The sequence below is a fragment of the Theropithecus gelada genome, chromosome 11 (genome assembly GCF_003255815.1).
Source record: "Theropithecus gelada isolate Dixy chromosome 11, Tgel_1.0, whole genome shotgun sequence".
In the NCBI taxonomy this organism is placed as follows: domain Eukaryota; kingdom Metazoa; phylum Chordata; class Mammalia; order Primates; family Cercopithecidae; genus Theropithecus; species Theropithecus gelada.
This window is the reverse complement of record NC_037679.1, coordinates 96,373,982-96,400,977: the sequence shown is the minus strand read 5'-3', so window position 1 is coordinate 96,400,977 and position 26,996 is coordinate 96,373,982. Positions and strand designations below refer to the sequence as shown.

General features: G+C 36.9%; 1 protein-coding gene and 1 pseudogene across 2 annotated transcripts; both read left to right on the top strand.

Annotated features, from left to right (window-relative positions):
- The first annotated feature begins 4,505 nt into the window (after positions 1–4,505).
- Positions 4,506–26,996, top strand: CLEC6A (C-type lectin domain containing 6A). Of its 2 annotated transcripts, XM_025403170.1 has the most exons (6): positions 4,506–4,722; positions 6,464–6,553; positions 8,484–8,585; positions 13,105–13,250; positions 25,647–25,762; positions 26,842–26,996. In XM_025403170.1, exons 1-6 carry the CDS (start codon positions 4,692–4,694, stop codon positions 26,984–26,986), a joined length of 630 nt encoding a protein of 209 aa, XP_025258955.1. In that variant the 5' UTR covers positions 4,506–4,691; the 3' UTR covers positions 26,987–26,996. The 2 variants fall into 2 exon arrangements, with proteins under 2 accessions (XP_025258955.1, XP_025258956.1); XM_025403171.1 differs by lacking the exon at positions 6,464–6,553 and having other exon boundaries at positions 4,692–4,722; positions 26,842–26,986.
- Positions 9,508–10,114, top strand: LOC112635197 (annotated as a pseudogene).

The following is a 26,996-nucleotide window of genomic DNA, read 5'->3' as shown; positions in this document are numbered from 1 at the left end:
CAATCATGGACACCCGTTTTCAAAAGAACAACCCAATACTACTTTTAGGAAAAGGATTTGGTTCATAATTTTAATTCACCTCTCACATCTCCTTTAAAAGAGATCAGGCCAAAATAACAATTTTCACTTTATCTCTGTCTACTAGTATAATAGCATATGCTTTTATTTTCAATCTCTACTAGTTCCCATCTTCTCCATTGCTTGTTTTTGCATTACTCCCTGGACAGGCTCAAATAGCTTACGTTTGTCTGGAGATGTGACCTGAGCCTGCACACAATTCTGCTTTTGCTCTGATTTAGTAGTCTTTCTCTTGATTTTGTTTTATATTATATTTTATGTTGATATATCTCTTCCTTTTGCCTTTGCTCCTACCATTTCAGCACTCTTGATTCAAAGGCATGACACTGTAATCTAGAAATTTATACAGGACAAAGAAGTGGAAAGAAACAAAGAGAATGGAGCTCAGGTTGCTAATGGTCAAGACCAGAACGTGATTAGGGGAGCATAAATAGGAGACAGATGAGAAACAAAGGGGTCTTTAAACTACTTTACTTCCAGATAGCTAAGGAGAATGTATTCTTTTACTGGACCACCAAGTGACTCAATCCTTGCGTTTGTGTTTGTCTCTAAGGGGAACTGGAAACGAACGTTGATGTCTTTTTTTTTTTTTTTTTTTTTGAGACGGAGTCTCGCTCTGCCGCCCAGGCTGGAGTGCAGTGGCCGGATCTCAGCTCACTGCAAGCTCCGCCTCCCAGGTTCCCGCCATTCTCCTGTCTCAGCCTCCCGAGTAGTTGGGACTACAGGCGCCCGCCAACTCGCCCGGCTAGTTTTTTGTATTTTTTTAGTAGAGACGGGGTTTCACCGTGTTAGCCAGGATGATCTCGATCTCCTGACCTCGTGATCCACCCGTCTCGGCCTCCCAAAGTGCTGGGATTACAGGCTTGAGCCACCGCGCCCGGCCCCGTTGATGTCTTATAACCAGTTCTTCCCCCTTGTCCTTTTATGATCAAATGCATCTCAAATTAACCATTGGGGAAGTTTTCTGAGCTTTTATCCTGTTTCTCAATGTGTATTTCATTATTTGCTATAGCTATAACTATCTTGTCACTTAAAAAAATCCCTGTTCAGTTTAAAACCATTGTTGAGAGTTTTTATGGAGGCTAAATTATGAAGGCATGTTTGGTTACAACTTTAGCCATTAGAGCCCTTTTTCTTCCCTGGAAGAAGAAATCTCCAGCCCTTTTTCTTCCAGGCCTTTTTCTCCAGCCTTTTTTCAATCTCCAGCCCTTTTTCTTCCCTGGACGAGTGGGGCTGAAAGTTTCCATCCTCTAGTCACATGGTTGGTTCCTCTGGCAACCAGCCCCCATCCTGGAGCTGTCTTGGGAAACATCAAGAGTTACCTCATGAGCATAGACACCAGGCTTGGTTAAAAGGTCTTGTTATGAATAATAAAAGACACTCTTTTCATCTTAATTTTTTTTTTTTAATGTTCAGCTAGGTAGTTATTGTTGATTTTTTTCTTTCGTCTTTATTGCCCTCGAGCTGTTTCAGAAACTGGGAACAAAAAACAAATAGATAACATAGGCTGTTTTGCGCACCTTTATTACTCTAGAACATGGTTGAGAAACTGAGGACAAAACCCAAATATTATAATCAAAGATGCTCTTATCATTTCTATCAACCAGGAAGTTTTAGGGTTTCAGAAGCTCTGTGATAAACAACAATGAAATATGCATGTTTCTTATAATAGCACAAGTTCAATATTCATAGTAGATTTTCTTGTATTCAACACTGCTCACTTGAGAATGTGGAGATGCTTGTGATGTTAATAGAATGGTCTACATTTTAGAGACTGTATGTGAATGATGAGGTATCTCAAAGCCCTTGGGTAATGATTGGAGGAAACCAAAATAAACTTCTCTAAGATAACTGCATATTGTTGAGCTGAAAAAGGTGGCAATATGGGAGAACATTCTTCCCCTCCTTCTGCTTGCCTGTTGGCAGAACAATTTACAAAGACGAAGGTCTTCCTGCCCTCCTTTCTACTTTTCCCAGCTAAGGATTAGCTCCTTTATGATACTTGTAAAAGGATTTAGAAGCAGACTTTACTCTTCCTGTAAAAATACCTTCCAGTGGCCGGGCGCGGTGGCTCAAGCCTGTAATCCCAGCACTTTGGGAGGCCGAGATGGGCGGATCACAAGGTCAGGAGATCGAGACCATCCTGGCGAACCCGGTGAAACCCCGTCTCTACTAAAAAATACAAAAAACTAGCCGGGCGAGGTGGCGGGCGCCTGTAGTCCCAGCTACTCGGGAGGCTGAGGCAGGAGAATGGCGGGAACCCGGGAGGCGGAGCTTGCAGTGAGCTGAGATCCGGCCACTGCACTCCAGCCTGGGTGACAGAGCGAGACCCCGTCTCAAACAAAAAACAAAACAAAACAAAAAAACCTTCCAGTATTTCATTTCTTTTTGGAATCCTGAAGATATTCTCTTCTTTGTCTTTTCACTATCATCCTAAAGGAAGTAGCTGAAGCCACGTTAATATAGAGAGTTTATTTGGGCCAAGGTTGAGAACAGCTACCTTGGAAAACACTTCCAAGTTGCCTTGGGAGGTGGCCTAGAGAACAAAGGAGGTCGGGTGTGGTGGCTCATGTCTGTAATCCCAGCACTTTGGGAGGCCGAGGCAGGCGGATCACCTGAGGTTGAGAGTTCGAGACCAGCCTGACCAACATGGAGAAACCCCATCTCTGTTAAAAATACAAAATTAGCCGGGCATGGTGGCACATGCCTGTAATCCTAGCTACTCGGGAGGCTGAGGCAGGAGAATCGCTTGAACCTGGGAGGTGGAGGTTGCGGTGAGCTGAGATCACGTCATTGCACTCCAGCCTGGGCAACAAGAGTGAAACTCTGTCTCAAAAAAAAAAAAAAAAAAAAAAAAAAAAGAGAGAGAGAGAACAAAGGAAAGACTGAAGATTTTAAAGAAAAAAGAATGAATCTGCAAAATCACATAACCATCCCAAATGCTCATCAATCAATGAGTGGATAAAGAAACTGTGGTATAGCTATACAATGGAATGGTACTCAGTCATAAGAAGGAATGTTTTAACAGCATTTGCACTGACCTGGATGAGATTGGAGACTATTATTCTAAGTGAAGTAACTCAGGAATGGAGAACCAAACATCATATGTTCTCAATGATTTGCAGAGCTAAGCTACGATGACGCAAAAGGCATACGAATGGTACAATGGACTTTGGGGACTTGTGGGGAAGAGTGGGAGGGGCACGAAGGATAAAAGACTACAGATATGGTGCAGGGTATACTGCTTGGGTGATGGGTGCACAAAAATCTCACAAATCACCACTAAAGACCTTACTCATGTAACCAAATACCACCTGTACCCCAATAACTTATGGAAAAATACAAATTAAAAAAAGAATGAATCAGGAGAGGGAGTGATTTGAAAAGTTACTCATCAGTAAATTATCATTGGTTTACAGAAACCACATTGATTAGTAATTGGCTATACACCGTTAAACTGTAGGGTTCAGTTAGTCTAGAATCCACATAGCAAATGGCTTCAAGAGGTAAATTTAGCTTAAGGTGGGAATGAGGCACGACTCCTGTCATGTCTCTCTCATGAGTCCACTCTGGACTTGATAGTTTCAAGGCACTCACATCTTTAAACAAAGTTTTTTGTTTGTTTGTTTTCTTTCTCGCCACTCCATAAGATTTATGGCTCTTTGTTAACATACTATTTAAGCAAGGCCTGTAAGCCACTGCCTTGAAAGAGATAAATACATTTGAACTGAGTTCTCTCCTGAGTGATGGGTATAGCACACATTGATAAACTGCTGTTTTTTCTCTTGTTTCTCTGACTTTTGTTTTCAGGAGAGTGTCTCTACTAAGAATCTATGAGGATAAGAAAACAAATCATATTTTCTGTGCTACAATATAAAATTCATGAAGCCTGTTTCTAATTTTATATCACTTCAGGCTCCCTTTTACCTAATCAGGGAGATTACAATATATCACTGTCATCTGCCCAGTATTAGTCTGGATACAATAAGAATCTTTCATCACCTTTGCAGAGTGATTTCAGAATGTTTCGTTTTGCAATCACATTCCTTAACAATGTTCATGGGTTTTGTTATTTACTATCTTACCCTTCATATCTAAACCATATCCATTCAATCAGACTTTTGCTTACTTCCTAGGACACTGTTCAACACAGGGATTAAGGCTTGCATAAAATAAGTAACCAATGTAAAGGTTAGTTAGGGAGCACTTAATTTAACCAAGGTCTCTAAATGGATTTCTTTTAGGAGATACAAAATTTTCTATTTTGCATGCTAGAATGAATAGGAATCAGACAGAGAAATTTTATATTAGGAACTGAAGAAATGATCTAAGCATTCTTGTCAAAGTTCTCATGAGTGGTTTTCAATGTTTCTCAATTCCTCTTTTTTTTTTTTTTAATCCCATGTTTCAAAATCACTGGAAACTTTAGTTGTAACTGTGACTTCTTCTTTTGAGGTACACTTAATGTTAGAAGTCTCTTAGTCCTATGAGAGTGTGTAGCAGTTTGTCCCTGAGCTCTACCTTTTTTAAATGAAGCTGGGTCTCTGGGCAGCATCTTCTGGGCGAGAGATACAAAAGGTTCCTGGACCTTCTCAACACAGGGAGCCTGCATAATGATGCAAGAGCTGCAACCTCAAAGTACAGGTGAGTATTTCCTCTGTTTCAGAGGAAAGTGGAAGTGTATGATGAAATAAGATCACCCAGAGAGAAGAAGTAGACAAAGAACACACTGAAGAGCTAGTGATTGGACCAATATAGTAGACTGGAAGGAATTTGAAAGAAAGAGTCATTCTTCAGAGCCAGAGCCACAAGCAATTGAAAGAATAAGAAAGCAAATTTTTTTGGGAGGTTTGTATCAGATTTTATAGAAAGTTTAGGGAGACAGAAAAGATTTACATGATAGAAGGTAATCAGGGAAATAATTGATTATTAGATGTCTGCTCTTGAAAGTCTTTTGACTAATCTTGAAATCCAGGCAGCAGTATTCTTTCCAATTACCCTGAGTTTGTTTTTGTACTTGCTTTTCTAATTTTTTTGTAAGAGAAAAGCTTCCCATTTTTAATGCATGAAAATTTGACTTTAGCTTCAACCCTTTGCATGCCCATCAATAATGTTTAAAATTTTTTTTTAACGGATACAAAATAGTTGTGCATATTAATGGGCTCCATGTGATATTTTGATATAAGAATATGATGTGTAATGATAAAGTCTGGAAAATTAGATTATCCATCACTTCAAATATTTATCATTTCTTTGTGTTTGGAACATTCCAAATCTACTCTTCTAGCTATTTTGAAATATACAATAAATGATTGTTGGGCTAGGCTCAGTGGCTCACACCTGTAATCTCAGCACTTTGGAAGGCTGAGGTGGGTGGATCACTTGAGGTCAGGAGTTCGAGACCAGCCTGGCCAACATAATGAAATCCCATCTCTACTAAAAAGACAAAAATAAGCTGGGCATGGTGGCATGTGCCTGTAATTCTAGCCACTCAGGAGGCTGAGGCAGGAGAATCACTTGAACCTGAGAGGTGGAGGTTGCAGTGAGCCAAGATTGCCTCATTATGCTCCAGTGTGGGTGATAGAGTGAGACTCCACGTCAAAAAAAAAAATGTTAACTACAGTTGTCCTACTGTGCTAAGGGACACTAGATTTTATTTCTTCTAGCTAATTGTATTTTTGTAGGCATGAAGCAACCCTTCTCTATCTTCTCTTCCCCATTAACCTTCCTGGCCTCTGGTAGCCACCATTCTATTCACTACCTCCATGAGATCAATTTTTTTAGCTCCCACATAGGAGTCAGAACATGCAATATTTGTCTTTCTGTGCCTGGCTCATTTCACTTAACATGATGTCCTCTGGCTCCACATATGTTGTTGCAAATGGTAGGATTTTATTCTTTTTTATGGGGCAATAATATGCCATTGTATATATTATACTACATTTTCTTTATCCATTCATCTGTTGATAGACACTTAGGTTGATTTCATATGTTGGCTACTGTGAATAGTGCTACAATAAACATGGGAGTGCAGATATCTCTTGGATATACTGAAGAAACCAAATATCAATACAGGGATATGAGAAATGGGAGACAAAAGTGATGTTTTGAGAAAGGAAATCAATGAAACATGCAATAGTTAAGAGGAAAGAATAAAGATATGGAAATTCCAGTTGGTTGAGCATATGTTTTACCTGTATTCTTTGGGGCCACAGAGCTACTACCTGGTTATTTGTTCTGAGGGAGTTTGTAAGCTCTCTTCTTGCTTTAGATTTTTAACTGCTCTGAGGTTCTTCATCTAGTTTGTTCATTGCTGTAAGCTTCCTGGGAATTTTGGCTCCCCGGCCCCCTGGTAACTGTGTTTGTTGTCTTCCTGATTGGACAGAGAAAAGAGGTTGGTGGTCCCTGAAACTCTGGTCTGTGGCTGGGATTTCCATTGCACTCCTCAGTGCTTGCTTCATTGTGAGCTGTGTGGGTAAGTTCTGCACTGAGGTGCATTTTCTTTGCTTCTTTTCCCTTGAATATTCCATACACATTTCCTAGGATATATTCTCCTCTGCCCCATTAATACATCAATTCTTACTTGGAATGTCACATTTTCCTTGATTTCTCCTTTTCCCTTTGTTGTTCTTCTTCTATCTTTTGAAAACTGAATTCTTGTGGATTTAGTTTACCTGGTTTTATGAGCATTTTCTGAATCATGGCCTCATATATCCATGTTGTTCATTGTAGCCATCATCTAAGGCACCATCTTTCAGGACTGGATTCACTGGTAATCATGTGTTCCCTAGTCACAAAAGTCTTGTATTGGGAGTGCAACTCTAATCGCTGTCATAATTGTGATATTCTATAGTAGATTCTTTGATTCATGTACAGAACCTTTCCAATGTGAGAGGAAAAAGTATTCAAATGAAATGATGGAGATAAGAGAATACAATATTTCTTCTCTGTTCTGCTTGCCTCCAAATACATGTCTCAAGTTCATTGTGTGAGAAGTCTTAAAGACCTTTTTCCTCTCTGATTCACAATTTGGATTTCTACTCATTGATAAAGTGATTAAAAATAGTTGTTGAGCGGCCGGGCGCGGTGGCTCACGCCTGTAATCGCAGCACTTTGGGAGGCCGAGGCGGGCGGATCACAAGGTCAGGAGATCGAGACCATTCTGGCGAACACGGTGAAACCCCGTCTCACTAAAAACACAAAAAATTAGCCGGGCGCGGTTGCGGGCGCCTGTAGTCCCAGCTCCTCGGGAGGCTGAGGCAGGAGAATGGCGTGAACCCGGGAGGAGGAGCTTGCAGTGAGCCGGGATTGTGCCACTGCCCTCCAGCCAGGGGAACAGAGCGAGACTCCGTCTCAAAAAAAAAAAAAAAAAAAAAAAAAATAGTTGTTGAATAGTCTGGGAGGGAATGAAAGTGACTTCCCCTGTCAATCAGGTCATAGATGTAGCTCCCTCAGAGTTTTAAATAAATCTCACAATATTTAGTAAAATACAAGTAATTATCACCAAAGTTAGAATCTGTTTTACTTTTCAGAATCAAGTGCAAGAGAGAAGGGGTTTAAGAATAGATATTTCATAAAAAGAAACACAAATTCAGGATCTCAAAACATGAACTAAGAGCAGGGCAGAAAGATTTGACTGTATTGAGCTTTAGTTATAGAAGGACAAAAAAGAAATGAGTGAAGAATCAGATCAGATCCTGAGAGATAAAAGGTCTTGCTGAAAATGAACATTAACATAAAAGTTAATGTTCATTTGAGACATTAAAAATATTTTTATAAATGTTTAAAATTTCCCCTTGGTTGTTACTTAGCCCGTCTGTTGATGTGTGGCTACCTGCAGCTAGAATTATTTAGAAAACATCAAAATAACCTGTGTGCTTGCATCAAGGTTATTAAGGCTAAGGAGAAGCAGATATCCAGTGAGTCAATAAATATTTATTGATGACTTTGTGACAGTTGCCCTTTTAGGTGTTTGTGATTAAAAAAAAGATCACTTTTCACCTTCAGACTTCCTCCTTTTTTTATAATAAAATATTTTCAAATTATTATTTTAAAATCGTGGGTATATAGTAGGTGTATATATTTACGGGGTATATGAGCTGTTTTGAAACCTTTAAGTTGTGTTTGTGATTAATTGTTGCGGGAAACAGGCAGAATCTCTGTTCAAGAGTATGGAGCCTAAATTCTAGTGGTGAAAAGACCAAAAAATTAAATGGGGGATATATATTTTTAAAAAAAGTAAGATAAATGAATACAAGCAAATAATAATTTGGCATGGTTTTTATTGGGCTTGCATAGAGAAAGAATGGTGGGGGTCAGAGGTAAGCCAGCACTGTACAGATATAGAGCTCAAGGCTTTAGAGCAAAATAATAGATGGACACTAATCCTTCTTCTTCCTTCCCAGTAACTTACCGTTTTACATATGGCGAAACTGGCAAAACGCTGTCTGAACTACACTCATATCATTCAAGTCTCACCTGCTTCAGTGAAGGGACAAAGGTGACAGGTAAAGCTTTAAAATGCTTACATAGACTTTCTTTTTTCTCAGGGAGAGAACAGGGTTGAGCTCAAGATTGGTTATTCTATTGTGCATTTGTGTGTGTATGTTTTATGAAAGTCTCTGCTCAGATATTTTCATAATTTCTCGAAACATACATGTTCATATCAGGCTCTAGACATGCCCCCAAAACAATTCCTTCTTCACATTTCTTGAGCTTGGTAAATATTATAAACCTACATGCATGTAATTTGCTCAGGCCAACCCTGGAAATTATTCATAACAATTCTTACAGTTTTTACATTCCTCTCACCCTCCATCAAATGCATACAATATTTTTTTCGATATTTAAGGTTTCCAATTAATACTACCCATCTCCATCCCAAATACTAGCATTATTCCTGGTCAAATTGGTTCAGGATGAGATTGATGCCTGTCCAAAATATATTGTTGTTAACTTCATATGTGGAGAGTTGGCGGAGTTGAATTTAGGATTATGGTTGGTGTATTAGTCAGTTTTCATGCTGCTGATAAAGACATACCCGAGACTGGGCAATTTACAAAAAAAAAAGAGTTTTATTGGACTCACAGTTCCATGTGGCTAGGGAGACCTCACAATCATGGTGGAAGGTGAAAGTCATGTCTCACATGGCAGCACACAAGAGAAGAACGAAAGCCAAGTGAAATGGGTTTCCTCTTATCAAACCATCAGATCTTGTGAGACTTATTCACTAACACGAGAACAGTATGGGGGAAACTACGCCCACGATTCAATTATCTCCCACAGGGTCCCTCCCACACCACGTGGGAATTATGGGAGTACAATTCGAGGTGAGATTTGGGTGGGGACACAGAACCAAACCATATCAGTCAGTTTCATGGAAAAGGGTAAGAGCCTTTCCGTCTGGCGGCCGCCATCAGGTAAGTCAAGATGGGTGCATACAAGTACATCCACGAGCTATGGAAAAAGAAGCAGTCTGATGTCATGAGCTTGCTTCTGAGGGTCTGCTACGGGCAGTACTGCCAGCTCTCTGCTCTCTACAGTGCTCCCCACCCCACCTGGCCTGATAAAGTGGGCCGACTGGGCTACAAGGTCAACCAAGGTTACTTATATATAGGATTCGTGTTCGCCGTGGTGGCCAAAAACACCCAGTTCCTAAGAGTGCAGCTTACGGCAAGCCTGTCTATCATGGTGTTAACCAGCCAAATTTTGCTCCAAGGCTTCAGTCTGTTGCAGAGGAGCGAGCTGGACCCCCCTGGGGGTCTCTAAGAGTCCTGAGTTCTCACTGCCTTGGTGAAGATTCCACATAAAAATTTTTGGGGGTTATCCTCATTGATCCATTCTATAAAGCTATCAGAAGAAATACTGACACCAAACCAGTCCACAAGCACAGGGAGATGTGTGGCCTGACATCCGCAGGTTGAAAGAGCCGAGGCCATGGAAGGGGCCAGAAATTCCACCACACTATTGGTGGTTCTCATCAGGCAGCTTGGAGAATGCGCAATACTCTCCAGCTCCACTGTTACTGCTAATATAAGTAAAGTGTGTAAAATTCATACCTAATAAGAAATTTAGGACAGTCAAAAAAAAAAAAAAAAAAAGAAAAGAAAAGAAAAGAAAAAGGGAAAGGGAGGTGAAGTGCATAGTCTTCTTCCTACCTATGTGGAACACTGCTTCAACAAGTAACATTTGAATGAATATTTTCCTGGAAGCAACAATGGGAACTTAGCTTTTGCCTTCCGAATGCCCTGAAGTGGGACAGAGATGGATATTAATTAAATTAACTCCATATCCATCTGGCATAAGAGACTGTTAATTTGCCCCCTAAGTATATCCAATGTAAATGACCAGTCAAGCTGTTCAATACAACTACTTAAAGTTACAGAAAATCTTATGTGATAAAATACAATTATTTTGTGTAATACCATGTCAGTAAATAAAAATGCTCCAATTTTAACAACATTCTTTCAAATCATCATTACAATGAAAAATAAAAATAAAAGTCCATACACAAAATTTCCATTTTGATTAAAGTTAAAAAATAACTTAAATCCACATTGTATCTTGTTCAGTTTGTTTCCCACTCAGTTGCAGTTGGAGTGTGGAGACGTTCAGCTGCATAGGAAGAGCTAGAGTTCCCTCAATCCCCCTGCACTCTGCCTAGGCCAGTTTTCTTTTAACTGTTTTGCTTGTCAATCCCCAAAAAGGATTCTGAAAACGTATGTACCCTCCGATACAGTTTAATTTGACATCAGAATTTTCATCATGCTATGGAAGCAAAAGCTTTAATTTCTGGAACATTGTAAATATTGACTTTAAAAAACAAAACTGTTATTTCTCTCTTAAAATGTATTTACTTGTGTGTAAATACTATTACAAAGTGCTAACCCCCATCATCCATTAAAACGAAACTAAACATATATTATTTAACAGTTGGATGTTTTACATCATTCTTCTATCTCCTTGAACTAAAATTTACATGATACTTTTCTCATCTGCCAAAATATGTAGATAAACATGCCTAATATTTCAATTTCCTGTGGACCATTAGGCTTCGTGTGTTATAAAATGTGTTCTGGATTGATTTACTATCATAACTATTATCAGGACATGATGTCAAAACATCACAAAGTTATGATAGATTTTGATAAATCATCAATAATTAAGTAAAACTATTGAAAGTCTAAATCTTAATGAGATGAGTGGAACTTTGAAAAAATGCTATCAAATGTAATTATAATATTATTGCTAACATATTCAACACCAATTCAGCTCCTATTTTCCAATTTAATGACATTAACTAAAAAGTCTTGCTCACCTAAGTTAGTAGATAAGAATGAAAAAGGCTTTGTTTGAATGTCACTCAATTTTTGATATTCTTTCAGCATTGTCTGCTTAAGATGATATAGTGATCTATTGTCAAAAATTATTTATAATGGTTTGTAAACTGAGAATTTGATCAGGTTACTCCCAATGTTATAGAAAGTAAAGAATAAGAAATATTATAGAATAATTTTGCAAAAGATTTGTTATTTCTCAGTCAGTAGTTATTTACTTTCTCAAAAGTATACCAAAAGTGTTCTAAAAAGGCTTATCAAATGATTGCGATTTACATCTGTTACTTTCTACACTTGCAAAGTGACTTGATCAGCTCATTATTCTCAGCATAAATTGAGAAAATAAAATATTATTAATGTTAGTATACCTTGTTGACAGATGCTTTTACTGATCACAGCTGACAATATTTTTTGTTGGCCTTGGAGCTGGCAATTTCACATGTTCAACTTATAAAAAAATGTTTGGCGTATATAGCTCAATTGGCAAAGTCAGTCAAATTTGACTTTCAAAATTCAAATCATATGTTAATACACACTTTGAGACATATTAAAGCAATCATTAATAATGAGCAGAATGCACAATTAAGGTATATTTCTAAAAGCAGCCAGTATGCAAATAATATAGATATGGTTAATCTATTTTATTCATTTTATAATATTATAAAAGGAAGAATAAGCTTTTTGGTTTTTAATCACTTAATATGTAATGATATAATAATGTAAAAAATGAATAAAATAGAACTATATGTGATAACATGGATGAATATTATCAATGCAAAACAAAAAAATAAGCCCAAGAAGATCACATATATCATAATTGCTGTTTAAAATTTCAAAACCAAACAAATCTAAACAATTTACTATTTAAGCATGCATATATATTTGTTTAAATTATATGTAATCAAAATCATATTGATTATAAGTATAATCAAAATATATCAGTCGATTTATATATGTCTAGCTATGGATTTTTTTAATCCTAGAAGAGTGACAAACTGGTAAGGGGAGAGAACTGCTAATTGTTTAAGATTCTTAAGCATTTAATACTGTGTGAAAATTAGTAATAGGTAACATTTATTGAGCAATTATTCTATGTTAAGCATCTTTTAAAATGCTTTATACATATTATGTGATTAAATACCCCTGTGAGGTTGGCACTATTATTATTTCCATTTTAGAGATGCAATAATTGAGGCTCAGGAAGGTTATGAATTTGCTCGAAGACGTACATGATAAATGGGGGAGCCAGAATTCTAATGAGGCATAATTCTATTTCTCATAACCAACCTGTGAATAGTTATCATTTTGAAAACCCAAGGCTTTGTGGCTTGCCCAAGATTACTGAGCAGAACTGGGTTTCTAGGTTCGTCTGTGTTAGTCATTTAAAATTCTAAGAGGACTTGGTGCTTATAATGTACAAGGGACATGAAAAACAAAACTCAATAATGACTTTTTTTTTTTTGCAAAAAAGAAAATGGAGACAAATCCTGCAGGTAAACTTTAGTAAATATTGAGGACTTAATGTTAAAGAATATTTATTTGAAATCAATTCTAGGGCCTCAAATTATATAATTCAGGAAACAGTAAAAGCATGAATTAAGAGACTGTCTCTACAAAGCAACCGCAGATCCTTAATCTTATTTATCACATCTTTCACTCACTCTTTTTTTTTCATGTAACACAAAAATAGCCTGGGGATGTTGCCCAGCTTCTTGGAAGTCATTTGATTCCAGCTGCTACTTCATTTCCGGTGAAAAGAACGTTTGGTCTAAGAGTGAGCAGAACTGTGTTGAGATGGGAGCACATTTGGTTGTGTTCAACACAGAAGCAGAGCAGGTACTGTTTCTACTTAAAAAATTATCTAATTGTAGAAAAAACACATAACGCAAAATTTACTGTCATAACCATTTTTAAGTGTACAGTTCAGTAGCATTTACTATTTTCACATTACTGGGCACCAGATTTCTAGAAATTTTTCATCTTGCAAAACCGGAACTCCCCACCCATTGAACAACAACTGTCCATTTCCCCATCCCTGAAAGCCCTGGCAATCACTCCTCTACTTTCTGTTTCTATGAGTTAGACTCTTTTAAATACTGTGTACAAGTTAAATTATATAGTATCTGTCATTTTTTGAATAATCTATTTCATTTAGTATAATATCCTCAAGATTCATCCATGTTCTCATATAAGACAGGACTTTCTTTCACTTTAGGGCTGAATACCATTCCATTGTATGTGTCTCTCACACTTGTTTTTTGCTTCTTTGTTTTATTTGATTTCTTATTTTCCAGGTTTATTGGAGTGTGTGACTGACCACCAAAAGTAGCATATATTTAAGGTGTACTGTGATGATTTGATATACAAATTTATTATGAAATGGTTACCACAGTCAAGCTAATTAATATATCTATTACCTCATATATTTAGCCTTCTTTTTCTCCTTTTCTGTGGTGAGAACACATAAGATGCCACATTTCCATTCATTTACTTGTCAGTTGTCATTTAGGTTGCTTCCACTTTGTGGCGATTGTGAATAATTCTGCAATGAATGTGGATGTGCAAATAATCTTTTAGAGTTCCTGCTTTCAATTCTTTGGATAAATACCCACAAGTGGGATTGCTGGATCACATGTTAGTTCTATTTTTAATTTTTTGAGGAACCTTCATACCGTTTTCATGATGACTGTGTCATTTAACATCACCCGCAAGAGTACCCAAGGGTCTCACTTCACATTCTGGTGAACACTTGTTCTTTTCTGTTTTGCTTTTTGAATACTGGCAATCCTAATGGACGTGAAGTAATATCTCATTGTGATTTTGATTTGTATTCCTTTAACAATTAGTGATGTTGAGCAACTTTTTTTTTTTTTTTTTTTGAGACAGAGTCTCGCTCTGTTGCCCAGGCTGGAGTGCAGTGGCGCAATCTTGGCTCACTGCAACTTCTGCCTTTTGGGTTCAAGCAATTCTCTGTCTCAACCTCCCGAGTAACTGGGATTACAGGTGCCCACCACCATGCCTGGCTAATTTTTGTATTTTTATTAAAGACGGGGTTTCACCGTCTTGGCCAGACTGGTCTTGAACTCCTGACCTCATGATCCACCCTCCTTGGCCTCCCAAAGTGCTGGGATTACAGGCATGAGCCACTGCACCCGGCTGGCAACTTTTAAAATGTACTGTTGACAATGTGTATATCTTCTTTGGAGAAATGTCTATTCAAGTCCTTGGCCCACTTTTTAACTGGGTTATTTGTTTTATTGTTGTTGAGATGGAGGTGTTCTTTATATACTCTTGATATTAACCCCTTACCAGATATATGATTTGCAAGTATTTTCTTTTATTCCATATGCTGTCTTTTCATTAATTGATTGTTTCCTTTGCTTTGCAGAAGTTTTTAGTTTGATGGAGTTCCATTTGTCTGTTTTCTTGCTTTTGCTCCCCATGATTTTGGTTTCATATCCAATACATTGCCAATTTCAATGTCATGAATCTTTTTGCTCATGTTTTCTTCCTGGAGTTTTACAGTTTTAGGCCTTTGTTTAGGTCTTTAAAACATTTTGAGTTAATTTCTGTATGTGACGTAAAGTAAGGATTCAACTTGGTCCTTTTGCCTGTGGATATCCAGTATTTTTAGCTCCATTTGTTAAAGAGATTGTCTTTCCCCATTGTGTGGTCTTGGCACCTTGTTGGAGATTATTTGACCATATATGTGAGGGTTTATTTCTGGACTCTAGTCTGTTACATTGGTCTCTATGTCTGTCTTTATGCCAGCACTGCACTGTTTGGATTACTGTAGCTTTGGAACATGTTTTGAAATCAGGAAGTGTGAGGCATCCAATTTTGTTCTTTTTCAAGGTTATTTTGGCTATTAGGGATTTCTTGATGTTCTATATGAATTTTAGAATTTTCTTTCTTTCTGCAAAAAATAACATTGGAATTTTGGTAGGGATCACGTTGACTCTTTAGATTGCATTTTAACTGTATTAAACCTACCAATCATTAAACATGAGATGTCTTTCCATTGGTTTGTGGCTTCTTTGGTTTCCTTTATCAATGTTTTGTAGTTTTTATAGTAGAAGTGCTTTGCCTCCTTGGTTAAGATTATTTCTAAGAATTTTATTATTTTTGATACTACTTTATTTATTATTTATTTATTTATTTCTCTGAGATGGAGTTTTGCTCTGTTGCCAGGCTAGAGTGCAGTGGTGTGATCTTGGCTCACTGCAACCTCTGCCTCCCAGGTTCAAATGATTCTCCCTCCTTAGTCTCCCAAGTAGCTGGGATTACAGGCATGTGCCACCAAGCCCAGCTAATTTTTTGTATTTTTAGTAGAGACGGGGTTTCTTCAAGTGATCCACCCACCTCGGCCTCCCAAAGTGCTAGGATTACAAGTGTGAGCCACCACATGTGGACTTTAATGGGATTATTTTCTCAAGTTTCTTTTTAGATTGTTTATTTTTGGTATTTAGAAATGATACTATTTTTTTCTACATTGATTTTGCATTCTGAAACTGCTGGATTTGCTTATGAGTTCTAAGAGATTTTTTGTTGAATATTTAGGGTTCGTTACATATAAGATTATGTCATCTGTGAACAGAGATAATTTTACTTCTTACTTTCTGATTTGGATAATTTTTTTCTCTTCCTTACCAAGTTGCTCTGGCTAGGACTTCCAGTACTATGTTGAAAAGAAGTGATGAGAATGGGCTTTCTTGCCTTGTTCTGAATCTTAGAGGAAAAACTTTTAATTTCTCAAAATTTAGTATGATCCAGGGATGCAAGGATGGTTTAACATCTGCAAGTCAATAAACGTGATATACCATATAAACAGAATTAAAAACAAAAATTATATGATCATCTCGATAGAGCCAGGAAAAGTATTTGACAAAAAAGCATATCTTTATTATTGAAACCCTCAGTAAAATCAGCATAGAAGAGACATAGCTTGAGGTAATAAAAGTCATCTATGATAAACCTACGGCCAACATTATACTCAACAGGGAAAAGTTAAAAGCATTCCCCCTGAGAAATGGAACAAGACAAGGATGCCCACTCTCACCACTTTTATTCAACATAGTACTGGAAGTCCTAGCCAGAGCAATCAGACAAGATAAAAAAACCAAAGGGCATCCAAATTGGTAATGAGGAATTTGAACCATCGCTGTTTGCTGATGACATGGTTATACCTAGAAAACCCTAAAGACTCATCCAAAAAGTTCCTAGAACTGATAAATGAGTTCAGCAAAGTTTCAGGATACAAAATTAATGTACACAAATCAGTAGCTCTGCTATACACTAGCAGTGACCATGCTGAGAATCAAATCTAGAACTCAACCCCTTTTACAGTAACTGCAAAACAAAAACATTTAGGAATTTACTTAACCAAGGAGGTGAAAGACCTCTGTAAGGAAAACTACAAAACACTGCTGAAAGAAATCACAGATGACACAAGCAAATGGAAACACATCCTATGCTCATGGATGGTTAGAATCAATATTGTTAAAATGACCATATTGCCAAAAGCAATCTACAAACTCAATGTAATTTCCATCAAAATACCACCATCATTCTTCTCAGAACTAGAAAAAAAAGTCTAAAATTCATATGGAATAAAAAAAGAGCTGCATAGCCAAAGCAAGACTAAGCAAAAAGAAGAGATCTGGAGGCATTACATTACCTAACTCTAAACTATACTATAAGGCTATATTCACCAAAACAACTTGGTATTGGTATAAAAATAGACACATGGACCAATGAAACAGAATAGAGAACCCAGAAATAAAGCCAAATACTTTCAGTCAAACATCTTCAACGAAGCAAACAAAAACATAAAGTGGGAAAAGGACACCCTATTCAACAAATGGTGGTGGGATAATTGGCAAGCCACATGTAGAAGAATGAAACTGGCTCCTCATTTCTCACCTTATACAAAAATCAACTCAGATGGATCAAGGACTTAAATCTAAGACCTGGAACCATAAAAATCCTAGAAGATAACATTGGAAAAACCCTTCTAGACATTGGCTTAGGCAAAGACTTCATGATCAAGAACCAAAAGCAAATGCAACCTAAACAAAGATAAGTAGTTGAGACTTAATTAAACTAAAAAGCTTTTGCACAGCAAAACAAATAATCAGCAGAGTAAACAGACAACACACAAAGTAGGAGAAAATCTTTGCAATCTATACATCCAACAAAAGACTAATATCCAGAATCTACAAAGAACTCGAACAAATCAGCAAGAAAAATACAAACAATCCCATCAAAAAGCGGGCTAAGGACATGAATAGACAATTCTCGAAAGAAGGTATACAAATGACCACAAAACTTATGGAAAAATGCTCAACATCACTAATGATCAGGGAAATGTAAATCAAAACCACAATGAGATACCACCTTACTCCTGCAAGAATGGCCATAATCAAAACATCAAAATATAATAGATGTTGGCATAGATGTGGTGAAAAGGGAACACTTTTACACTGTTGGTGGGAATGTAAACCAGTACAACCACTGTGGAAAGCATTATGGGGATTCCTTGAAGAACTAAAAGTAGAACTACCTTTGATCCAGCAATCCCACTACTGGGTATCTATCCAGAGGAAAAAAAGTGATTATATGAAAAAGATACTTGTGCATGCATGTTTATAGCAGCACAATGCACAATTGAAAAAATGTGGAACCAGCCCAAATGCCTATCAATCAATGAGTGGATAAAGAAAATGTTATATTTTATATATATATATATATATATATATATATATATATATATATATATCTCCCATATATACTCCATATATATGTATACACACACACACACACACACACATATATATATATATAAAACAAAATACTGCTCAACCATAAAAAGAAATGAAATAATGGCATTGGCAGCAACTTGGATGGAATTAAAGACCATTATTCTAAGTGAAGTAACTCACGAATGGAAAACCAAACATCGTATATTCTCACTCATAAGTGGGAGCTAAGCTATGAGGATGCAAAGGCATAAGAATAATACAATGGACTTTGGGGAGTCAGGGGAAAGTGTGGGAGATGGGTGAGGGATAAGACTACACATTGGGTACAGTGTACACTGCTTGCATGATGGGTGCACCAAAATATCAGAAATCACCACTAAAGAACTTATTCATGTAACCAAACACCATCTGTTCCCCCAAAACCTATTGAAAAAGAAAAATTGAGTATGATGTTAGTTGTAGGCTTTATATATATGACTTTTATCGTGTAGAGATACTTTCCTTCTGTTGATACTTTCCTTCTCTTGTTTGCTGAGTGTTTCTATTAGTAAAGGATGTTGGATTTTGTCAAATGGGTTTTATGCACCAATTGAGGTAATCATGGGGTTTTTGTTCTTAATTCTCTTAATGTGGTTTATTACGTTGATTTTCATGTGTTGAACAATTTTCACATTCCAGAAATAAATCCCAGTTGGTCATTGTGTTTATCTCTTTTAGTATATTATTGGAGTGGTTTGTAGTATTCTGCTGAGAGTTTTTATATCAATCTTCATCAAGCATATTAGCCTGTTGTTTTATCATAGTATCTCTTTCTAGTTTTGATACCAGGAAAATGCTGACCTCATCAGATGAGTTCAGAAAGATTTCCTCCTCTTTGATTTTTTGATATTGTTTCAGGAGGATTCGTGTTAATTCTTCTTTAAATGTATGGTAGAATTCACCAGTGAAGTCTTCCGATTCTTGACTTTTTTTGTTGGGAGGTTTTGATTACAGATTAATTTCCCTACTAGTTATTGATCTATTCAGATTTTTATTTCTTCATCAATCAGTCTTGGCAGGTGGTATGTTTCTAGAATTCTATGAATTTCTTCTGTTACCTAATTTGTTGGCATATAATTGTTCACAGTAGTCTCTTATAATGCTTTTATTTCTGCAGATATTTTGTAATATCTTCTATTTCACATCTCATTTTAGTCATTTGAATCTTCTTTCCTTTTTCTTACTTACTGTAGATAAGCATTTATCAATGTCTCCTGCTCATACCTTAGCTCCCACTTATTGTGGTGGTGTCTATTTCTCCCTTCACTTCTGTAATGTTTGTCTTCTATATTTAGGTGCTCTGATATTGGGTGCATATATATATTTATAATTGCCATAGCTTCCTTCTTTCTTTCTTGGGGCAGCTTTTGAGTTAAATTTTATCTGTCTCATATAAATATGGTGACCCATGCTCTCTCTTTGTTAACATTAGCATGGAATATGTTTTCCTTTCTTTCCACTTTTGGCCTGTGAGTGCTTTTGAGCTAATGTAAGTCTTTTGTATACAGTATATAGTTGGATCTTGGTTTTTATTAGTCATTGCACCAATCTAGGTCTTGGGAAGTTAATCCATTTATATTTAAAGCAGTTCTTTATAGCGAAGGAGTTAATATTGCTGTTTTGCTCAGTATTTCTGTATATCTTGTGTATTTTGTCCTTTTGTTCCTCTCTTGCTGCTATCTCTTGTGTTTCATTGATTTTCTGGAGTGGTATGTTTTGATTCCTTTCTCATTTCCTTTTGTGTATCTTCTATAAGTATTTGTTTGTTGTTATCTTTATGGGGATTACATAAAACATACTAAAGATATTAAAAATATAACCATTTTAAGATGAAAACAACTTAACTTCAACTGTATACAAAAAGCCCTCTATTTCTTCAAATATCCCCCCATCCCCATTTATGTTACTGGTGTTGCAAATTACTTATTTTTACATCATTCATTCATTATTATAGATTTTATGGCTATTTTAATACATTTTTAAATAAATGTATTAAAAGAATGTAAGAAAGAATCAGTGAATTTGAGGACAAGTCAATTGAATTCTGTATGAGAATTAAAAGTGATTTATGCACTAACATTACAATATTACAGTATTCTGTATTTATGTATATATCTACTTTTACCAGAAATCTTGCATCTGCTTTCATGATTCCATCTACCAGTCTTTCACTTCAACTTAAAGGATTCCCTTTAGTATTTGTTTTAGGGTGGATCTAGTGGCAATGAATTCTCTCAGCTTTTGTTTATCTGGGAAATTCTTAATTTCTTTTTTTTTTTTTTCTTTAATTTTTTTTTTTTTTTTAAACAGAGTCTCCCTCTGTCACCCAGGCTGGAGTGTAGTGGTGTCATCTCGGCTCACTGCAACCTCTGCCTCCCAGGCTGGAGAGATTCTTGTGCCTCATCCTCCCAAGTAGCTGAGATTACAGGCGTGTGCCAACACACCCAGCTAATTTTTTCATTTTTAGTAGAGATGAGGTTTTACCATATTGGCCAGGCTGGTCTTCAACCCCTGGCCTCAAGTGATTCACCTGCCTCAGCTTCTTAAAGTGCTGAGATTACAGATGTGAGTCACGGCACCCAGCCTCTTCTTCACTTTTGAATGATAGCTTTCCCAGATACAATTTTCTTAGTTGGCTGTTTTTATTTTTTTCAGTATTTTGAATGTATCATAACAATCCCTTCTGTCCTGCAAGGTTTCACTGAGAAATCTGCTGACAGTTATGGGAGCTTGGTTGTACACGAGAGCACTTTTCTCTTGCTGCTTTTAACATTATTTCTCTGTGGCTTTTGACAGTTTGATTAAATGCGTGTTAGTATGAGTCTCTTTGGATTTGTTCTGGTTGTAATTGAGCTTCTTGAACTTCTATGTCCATTTCTCTCATGAAATTTGGGAAGTTTTTGGTGATGATTTCTTCAAATAGATTTTCTTCCCCCTTTTTTCTTTATTCTCCTCCTATGACTCCCACAACACCTATATTGGTCCACTTCATGGTTTCCACAAGTTATTAGGCCCTCTCCACTTTTCTTCATTCGTTTTTCTTTTTGCTCCTATGACTTGAAAATTTCAAATGACTTGTCCTCAAGTTCACCAATTGTTTCTTCTGCTTGATCAAGTCTTCTGCCGAACCTCTCTAGTGAAATTTTCAGTTCGTTTATTGGATTCTTCAGTTCCAGTATATATTTTTTTAAAATTCAATAGATCCTATCTGTTGATATTCTCATTTTGTTTGTGCATCATTTTCCAGATTTTGTTTAGTACTGCGTCTGTGTTGTCTTTTAACTCATTGAGATTTTTAAGATCGTAACTTTGAAGTCTTTGTCAGGTTATTCATAAATCAATTTATTTTGTTCCTTTAATTTAGCCTTGTTTTTTTGTTTCATTGTATGTCTTGAGATCTTTTGTTTACATTTGGGCTTAAAAAAACACCTATTCTAGTGTTCATTGTCTGGCTTCATACAGACCTTCACCAATTAGCTGGGCATAGATTCTAGGAGTCTCTCAAACTTTTTCTGGTGATGCATCTTCTCTGGACCTGTGTGTTTACTTTTCCAGATAAAGTAATTTACACGGGTTTCATTTTTAGGAGCTCGTATTCCCTTGTTTTACCTAGTGTCTATATGCAGTACCAGTCTCTCTAGTAATAAGCTGCCATGCTTGCTTCTGTTCTCAGCAGCCACCAAGTCTCCCAGATATGTTGTGTTTCCCATTAGCAGTCTGAATTAGGTGTAACAGAAACCAGTCCCTAAGGCAGTCCCCTGGAAAGCCAGAAAGTTGATGCAGGTTTCACTCTCCTCTTTCCCTTCCAAGAGAGATGCTTAGAGATGGGAGTTTTTTCTCTATTGCTTTGTGTGCCAGTATGAGGAAGGACTATGGCAAGTAAATGCAGCAAACTTTCTTACCTGCTTCAATGCCAGTTTTCTCAGCTTTGGTCTTACCAGTGGGGCTGCAATCTTTTAACTATTTGTCTGAAGTTCACAAAGGCAATTTGATTCATATATTGTTAAGTCAGTGTCTTCATGGGGGAACTAGGGCGTGGGGCTTTCTATTCTGCCATCTTACTGATATCAGTGGAGCATGTACTTTAAAAAAAACTTCAACTTCTAGCTTAGATTTAGGAAGTACATGTTCGTGTTTGTTATATGGGTATATTGCACAATGCTGAGGTTTGGGGTACAATTGATCCTGTTACCCAGGTACTAAGCATAGTATCCAATAGTTAGTATTTCAACCACTGCCCCACTCCATTCCTCCTCCCTTCCTCCTCTACTAGTCCCCAGTGTCTATTTTTGCTATGTTTATATCCGTGAGTACTCAATTTTTAGCTCCTACTTCTTATAAGTGAAAACATGTGGTATTTGGTTTTCTGTTCCTGTGTTAATTCACTTAGGATAATGGCCTCCAGTTGCATTGATGTTGCTGCAGAGGGCATGATTTAAATCATTTTAATGACTATATAGTATCCCATGGTGTATATGTATTATATTTTCTTTATCCAGTTCACCATTGATGGGCACCTAGGTCGATTCCATGTTTTTACTATTGGAAATAGTATTGCAATGAACATATGAATACATACTTTTTTTGGTGAGATGATTTATTTTCTGCTGGATATATACACAGTTATGGGATTTCTGGGTTGAATGGTACTTCTGTTTTATGTTTTTTGAGACATCTTCAAATTGCTTTCCATGGAGGCTGAACTAATTTACATTCCCACCAGCATTGTACATAAGTGTTCTCTTTTCTCTACAGCCTCTCCAGCATCTGCTGTTTTTGACTTTTAAGTAATGGCCATTCTGACTGCTGTGAAATGGTATCTCGTTGTGCTTTTTGTTTGCATTTCTCTCATTATTAGAGATGTGCATTTTTCCAGATGTTTGTTGGCTGCTTATATGTCTTCTTTTTTTTTTTTTTTTTTTTTTTTGAGACGGAGTCTCGCTGTGTCGCCCAGGCTGGAGTGCAGTGGCGCGATCTCGGCTCACTGCAAGCTCCGCCTCCCGGGTTCACGCCATTCTCCCGCCTCAGCCTCCGAGTAGCTGGGACTACAGGCGCCCGCCACCACGCCCGGCTAGTTTTTGTATTTTTAGTAGAGACGGGGTTTCACCGCGTTAGCCAGGATGGTCTCGATCTCCTGACCTCGTGATCCGCCCGTCTCGGCCTCCCAAAGTGCTGGGATTACAGGCTTGAGCCACCGCGCCCGGCCGCTTATATGTCTTCTTTTGAGAAGTGTCTATTTATGTCTTTTGCCCATTTTTTAATGGTGTTGTTTGTTTCTTGTTTGTTCAGTTATTTAAGTTCCTCATAGATTCTGGATATTAGACCTTTGTTGGATGTGTAATTTGTGAATATTTCTCATATTTTGTGGGTTGCCTGTTTGCTCCATTGATAGTTTCTTTTACTAAGAAGCACTTTAGTTTAATTAGGTCCCACTTGAGAATTTTTGTTTTCATTGCAATTGCTTTTGAGGATTTAGTCATAAATTCTTTCCCAAGGCTGATGTCCAGGATGGTGGTTCCTAGAGTTTGTTCTTGGATTCTTATATTTGAGGTCATATACTTAAACTTTTAATTCATTTTGAGTTAATTTTTGTCTATGGTGAAAGGTAGGGGGTTCAGATTTATTCTTCTGCATATGATTACCCAGCTATCCAGCACCATTTATTGAATAGGGAGTCCTTTCTCTATTGCTTTCTATTGTCAACTTTGTCAAAGATCAGATGGCTACAGGTGTTTGGCTTGATTTCTAGGTTCTCTATTTTGTCCCATTGGTCTATGTGTCTATATTTGTAGCAGTACTCTAATGTTTTGGTTACTGTAGCCTTCTAGTATAGTTTGAAGTTGGGTAATGTGATGTGTCTGGCTTTGTTCTTTGGAGCTGGTATTTTTAAAAATACAAATTAATACCAGGAAAACTTTCCTAACATTTTTGACTGAGAAGCACTACTCCCCTTCCTGGAATATTAGGTTATGTCAGGAAGCCTCAGGGCAATACACAACAAATACTCATTAAGCCTTCAGGTTCAATTCAAAATTAATTTCCATTTGCCTCGATAAAATTACTTATAGGAAAACAATCTGGACATAGCTAAAGGTATTTTAGAAGCTCAATTGAAAAGATGAGAATAATTATTTTTTATGAAATAAATAAATCAACTATAGTTAAAACCAAGTGAGCTCTTTATTATGTTTAACTTTTCCAAGTAATTTGCTACTCATTTTCTTTTTTTTTTTAATTATACTTTAAGTTCTAGGGTACATGTGCACAACATGCAGGTTTGTTACATAGGTATACACATGCCATGTTGGTTTGCTGCACCCATTAACTCGTCATCTATATTAGGTATTTCTCCTAATGCTATCCCTCCCCCAGCCCCCAACCCCACAACAGGCCCCAGTGTGTGATGTTCCCCACCCTGTGTCCAAGTGTTCTCATTGTTCAATTCTCACCTATGAGTGAGAACATGTGGTGTTTGATTTTCTGCCCTTGTGATAGTTTGCTGAGAATGATGGTTAGTAATTTGCTACTTTCCAGGGAAAAAGTACTCAGGAGAGTAGAGAAACAAATTTGTATTTTAAGAACCCCAATGCAATTTCACTGAAAAACAATAGGAAATTAATATGGAACACATCTTAGCAGTCAATGTGCTCCAGAAAAACTTTCTCTCTCTCTCTATATATACACACATATGTGTATATGAAGAGATTTTTATGAAAAAATTGGCTCACATGATTATGTAGGCTAAGAAGTCCTGCAGTCTGCCATCTGGAAGTAGGAGACCCAGAAAAGCCGGTGGTGTAAGTCCAGTTTGAGTTCAAAGGCCTGAAATCCAGGGGAACCGATGGTGTAAATCTAGTCCAAGGGTAGTAAAAGATCGATGTCTCAGGTCAAGCAGCAGGCAGCCAGGAAGAAACAAAAAAATGGATGAATTCCTCCTTCCTCTGCCTTTTTTTTCTATTCAGGCCCTCAACAGATTGGCTGATGCATACCCACACTGGGGTGGGGGCAATCTACTACTGAGCTTACCAATTCAAATGCTAGTCTCATCTGAAAACACCCTTACTCTCATCTGGTCACTCCTTGGCCCAGTCAGGTTGACACATAGAATTAGCCATTACACCATCTGAACATATAAAATAAAAAAAGATTGAAAACACAAAAATAAATTTATGTATATTTAAAGACCATTCTGTTTCTTGGTAAAGAAAAGAATGAAATTCTGAGACAGGAATTCCTGTATTAGGACTGTTTCTTCCCTGTAATGATGTTGGTACTTTTGGCCTGTACTCCTGGTCAGTAGACCATCATGTGACAGATCCTCGCACCTTGTGTTTTCTTCTATAGAATAGCTCTGAAGGCTATAAGGAAACTTTACTTTGTTCAATCTGGAAATACCAAAGTCTGACTCCTTTTTTTTTTTTCCTTCATGCAGAATTTCATTGTCCAGCAGCTGAATGAGTCATTTTCTTATTTTCTGGGGCTTTCAGACCCACAAGGTAATAATAATTGGCAATGGATTGATAAGACACCTTTCAAGAAAAATGTCAGGTGAGTGCAGATCTGGGGCCTTGTTTACATAGAAAATCTAGGGAAATTTTGTTAGGAGTGACTAATAATGTTAATATTGATAATTATGATAATAGGATCTAACAATTATTAAGTGTTACTAAGGATATGCATTATCTCACTTAAACTTCATGAAAACATCTCTTTTTCTGAACTAATTTTACAGATGAAAAATCAAATAACTTGCCCCACATCAATAAACTAATAAGATGAGAAACTGGATGTCAACTCCTTGTCTATCTGACTCTAGAGATGGTGCTCTAAACTATTATATTTTGCTGTTTCTAAACACAAGTAGACACTTAAACTGATCTCTAATTAATAAAACTTAAAATATCTGGGTCAGAACTATGTATAATTTTAGTAGAAAAATTACATAATAATACTATTTAGTTGTGGCTTTAAAAAAGAATTCAGTTATACATTATCTTATTTGATTTTTTCACAATCTCGTGGGTTAGTTAGGGACCTTATTATAATTCCTGTTTTTAAAGATGAGGAATCTAATACTTGAGGAGATTGAATTACTTGCCCAAGATCAAAATGAGTGAGTATCAAAAACAGGTCTTGTAGTTCCAAAAGTTATGTCCAACCTCCCACTCTTTACCCAGAATGTATTCCCTGGAGGCAGGGTAACTTTTACATCCAGACTCAGGCATCCTAACATTCACTTAAGGCAGATCCATGAGAATAAAGAAGCTTAGGAAGATGATAAGAATATACAGATGTAAGGAGATAGCCTCTTTATTTCATGTCAGTAAGAAAGAAATTATTTAATAACTCCAGCCAGGATAAAGGCTCTATAAAGAGGAAGATGATTGCAGTGGAAAGATCTAAGAATAAACCATCTCATAAAATTTTGCCAGGAGAATGTTAAAGGAGCAAGTGTAAAAGTATGTGTCCATACTTAAGGATCTGAGGAGGGCAGTATGGGAAGGAGGAATGATCTTTGGAACGTTCTCTCTTCCTAAGTCCCACTCTGTTCACTCCAAACGTTTATACTTTCTAATAATTCACCAGGCATTCATTGAAGATGTCTACCTACCTTTTTTTTTGTTTAGATTTTGGCACCCAAATGAGCCCAGTCATTCAGCAGAGAAATGTGCTTCAATAGTCTTCTGGAAACCTACAGGATGGGGCTGGAATGATGTTATCTGTGAAACTAGCAGGAATTCAATATGTGAGATGAATAAGATTTACCTATGAGTAGAACTTT